Genomic DNA, 1,982 nt, shown 5'->3' on the forward strand with positions numbered 1-1,982 from the left:
TTTATATTTCAGCTCTGCTGTCATCCTAACATCACAACATAAAATACCAAAAAAAAAAAAAAACCCTTCTAAAAAAGCAGATGTAAAGAAATAAAACAGCAGAACACGATTTTAAATACTGGAAATAAAATTTTGAAAAGGCTCAGTTAGGACGGCCACCCTAAAGGGGGTGAATATTTATGCAGTTTATTTTAAGTGACCAGTGATAAAAAGGTCAAACCTTTCTACTTTGTMACTTCTGAATGCAGCTGCTTGATTTAGTCTGAAAGCAAATGAAACACATTTGCTGCAGTTTTCAGATTATTTGTCAAAGTAGTACTGTAGTACTTTGTGTRGATTTCTGTCAAATGCTTTTGCCTCTGAGGTGAGAATGTGGACTAAATATTTTATTCAAGGAGCTGAACTCTGCTGAATGTTTGAAAGTGAAGCAGGTGTCGAACACCTCAGACTGAGGCTGGAGGATCAGAGGAGACTCYTCTTCTGGTCCAACCGGTCCTCAGGAATCCAGTTCTGCATCCAAACGGGTCAAAGAGTCTGACTGATCTTGGATCTGCTCCAGGAATCTGTTCAGCTTCAGCCACATGGAGGAGAAGCAGAACCAGCTTTTTACCTTCTAACGCGCTCTGATCCAGAAACTGCTGCTCTGCTCTTTCGTCCACAAAGCAAAGAGTTTTTCTGTGCAGTGTTTTAGTTCCTCCCTCTGTGGTAAATCTGAAGAAGCCCCCCTGAGAGACGGAGTCCAGGACCTGTGTGGGATCCAGAGCAGTAAAAGGTGTTGAAAAGCGCTCCGTGATGATTAACGTGCTGCATGTCTGCCAGGAGCTTTACTCTCTATGTTTGGCAGCTTCAGATATCTGCCTGACGACCCGAGGACCCCCCCGCACCACCACCACACACACACACGTCTCAAAATCAGAGGATCGGTTCTCTGGACTGTGGCCCGTTTCAGGCACGCAGCTCTAATGAAGCAGCCGGACACACTTTGAAGCTCTTTATCTGAAACTTTATTCAGGCCAGTGGCGGTTACAGTTACATACATTTTGTTCTTTACATACAGGAAAGTGTGCGTAAAGCAAAGATTGCATCACATCAAGGCACCGGTGTGGGACAGGAGTGCACAGGTTCAAGTCCGATCGTTCTGCAGAGTACGGCCCGATTATTAATGCTCATTACAGTTCTTAGTAAAATACAGCTGTAGGTTCGTGAGACGATCCCTCAAATTGTTGCACAGATTTGAAAACAGGGCTGAGAGGTTCTGCAAGATCATTTACCCTCAGGAACATTTAGAGACGTTTGCATCAGAGTGCAGCCACTGAAGAGAAAAAAAACATGTATTTCTGCGTGCAGTTTGTTAAAGGCAGCTGTGAGGTGGAGCCCAAACCCAACACTATACAGAGTTATAAAACCTAATCAAGCTTAGAACCCAAACAGAACCATTTTTATCAACACTTTTTGGTACAAACCAATGATTTTGTTTACAGTACAGATCTTTGCAGCGTCCCAAACACCAACCCTGTGTCTGCACCACGGAAGCATCAAATAAAACCACTTGGTATGATCTCTGCTCCAACAGTAACCAAACCTGCAAGGTCCAAAAACAACACGGTTCTGAGTCGGTCCCAGCAGGTCTGCAAGTCCTCCTCACTGYATGTCCTTACTGAGACCCGAGCCGGGCCCTGACCCAGGCCCTGGGATCTCCAGCATTTTCTGAAACACAGGAAGAACCGAGTTCAATTTGTTCACTTTTATTAAAACTGCAGCACGTTGAGTAAAAACCTCCCTGTTTCAAAGTGGAGAAAATAAATAGATTTATTTGTAAAACTGAGGTTCTTCTGACAGAAAACATGATCCTTTGATCTCTTTGATTCTTTCTTACAGCAACAAGATGAAAAACAAACTTAACTTGAGAAACGTCCATAACTGATCAGAGAACAAAATAAAGTGTATTTTTACATGGCACCTGCTCTGATATTATATTATAT

The 1,982-nt window shown here is 42.9% G+C and overlaps 1 protein-coding gene across 1 annotated transcript in view; it reads right to left on the minus strand.

Annotated features, from left to right (window-relative positions):
• Positions 1–981: 981 nt before the first annotated feature.
• ano10a (anoctamin 10a) overlaps positions 982–1,982 on the minus strand; it is a gene marked incomplete at its 5' end in the record, with an annotated part of 16,505 nt that continues 15,504 nt past the window's right edge. Inside the window, 1 exon segment of the mRNA XM_014010862.1 lies at positions 982–1,707. Coding sequence (XP_013866316.1) covers positions 1,642–1,707 — 66 coding nt within the window.

Source organism: Austrofundulus limnaeus, unplaced genomic scaffold (assembly GCF_001266775.1).
Source record: "Austrofundulus limnaeus strain Quisiro unplaced genomic scaffold, Austrofundulus_limnaeus-1.0 Scaffold74, whole genome shotgun sequence".
Lineage (NCBI taxonomy): Eukaryota > Metazoa > Chordata > Actinopteri > Cyprinodontiformes > Rivulidae > Austrofundulus > Austrofundulus limnaeus.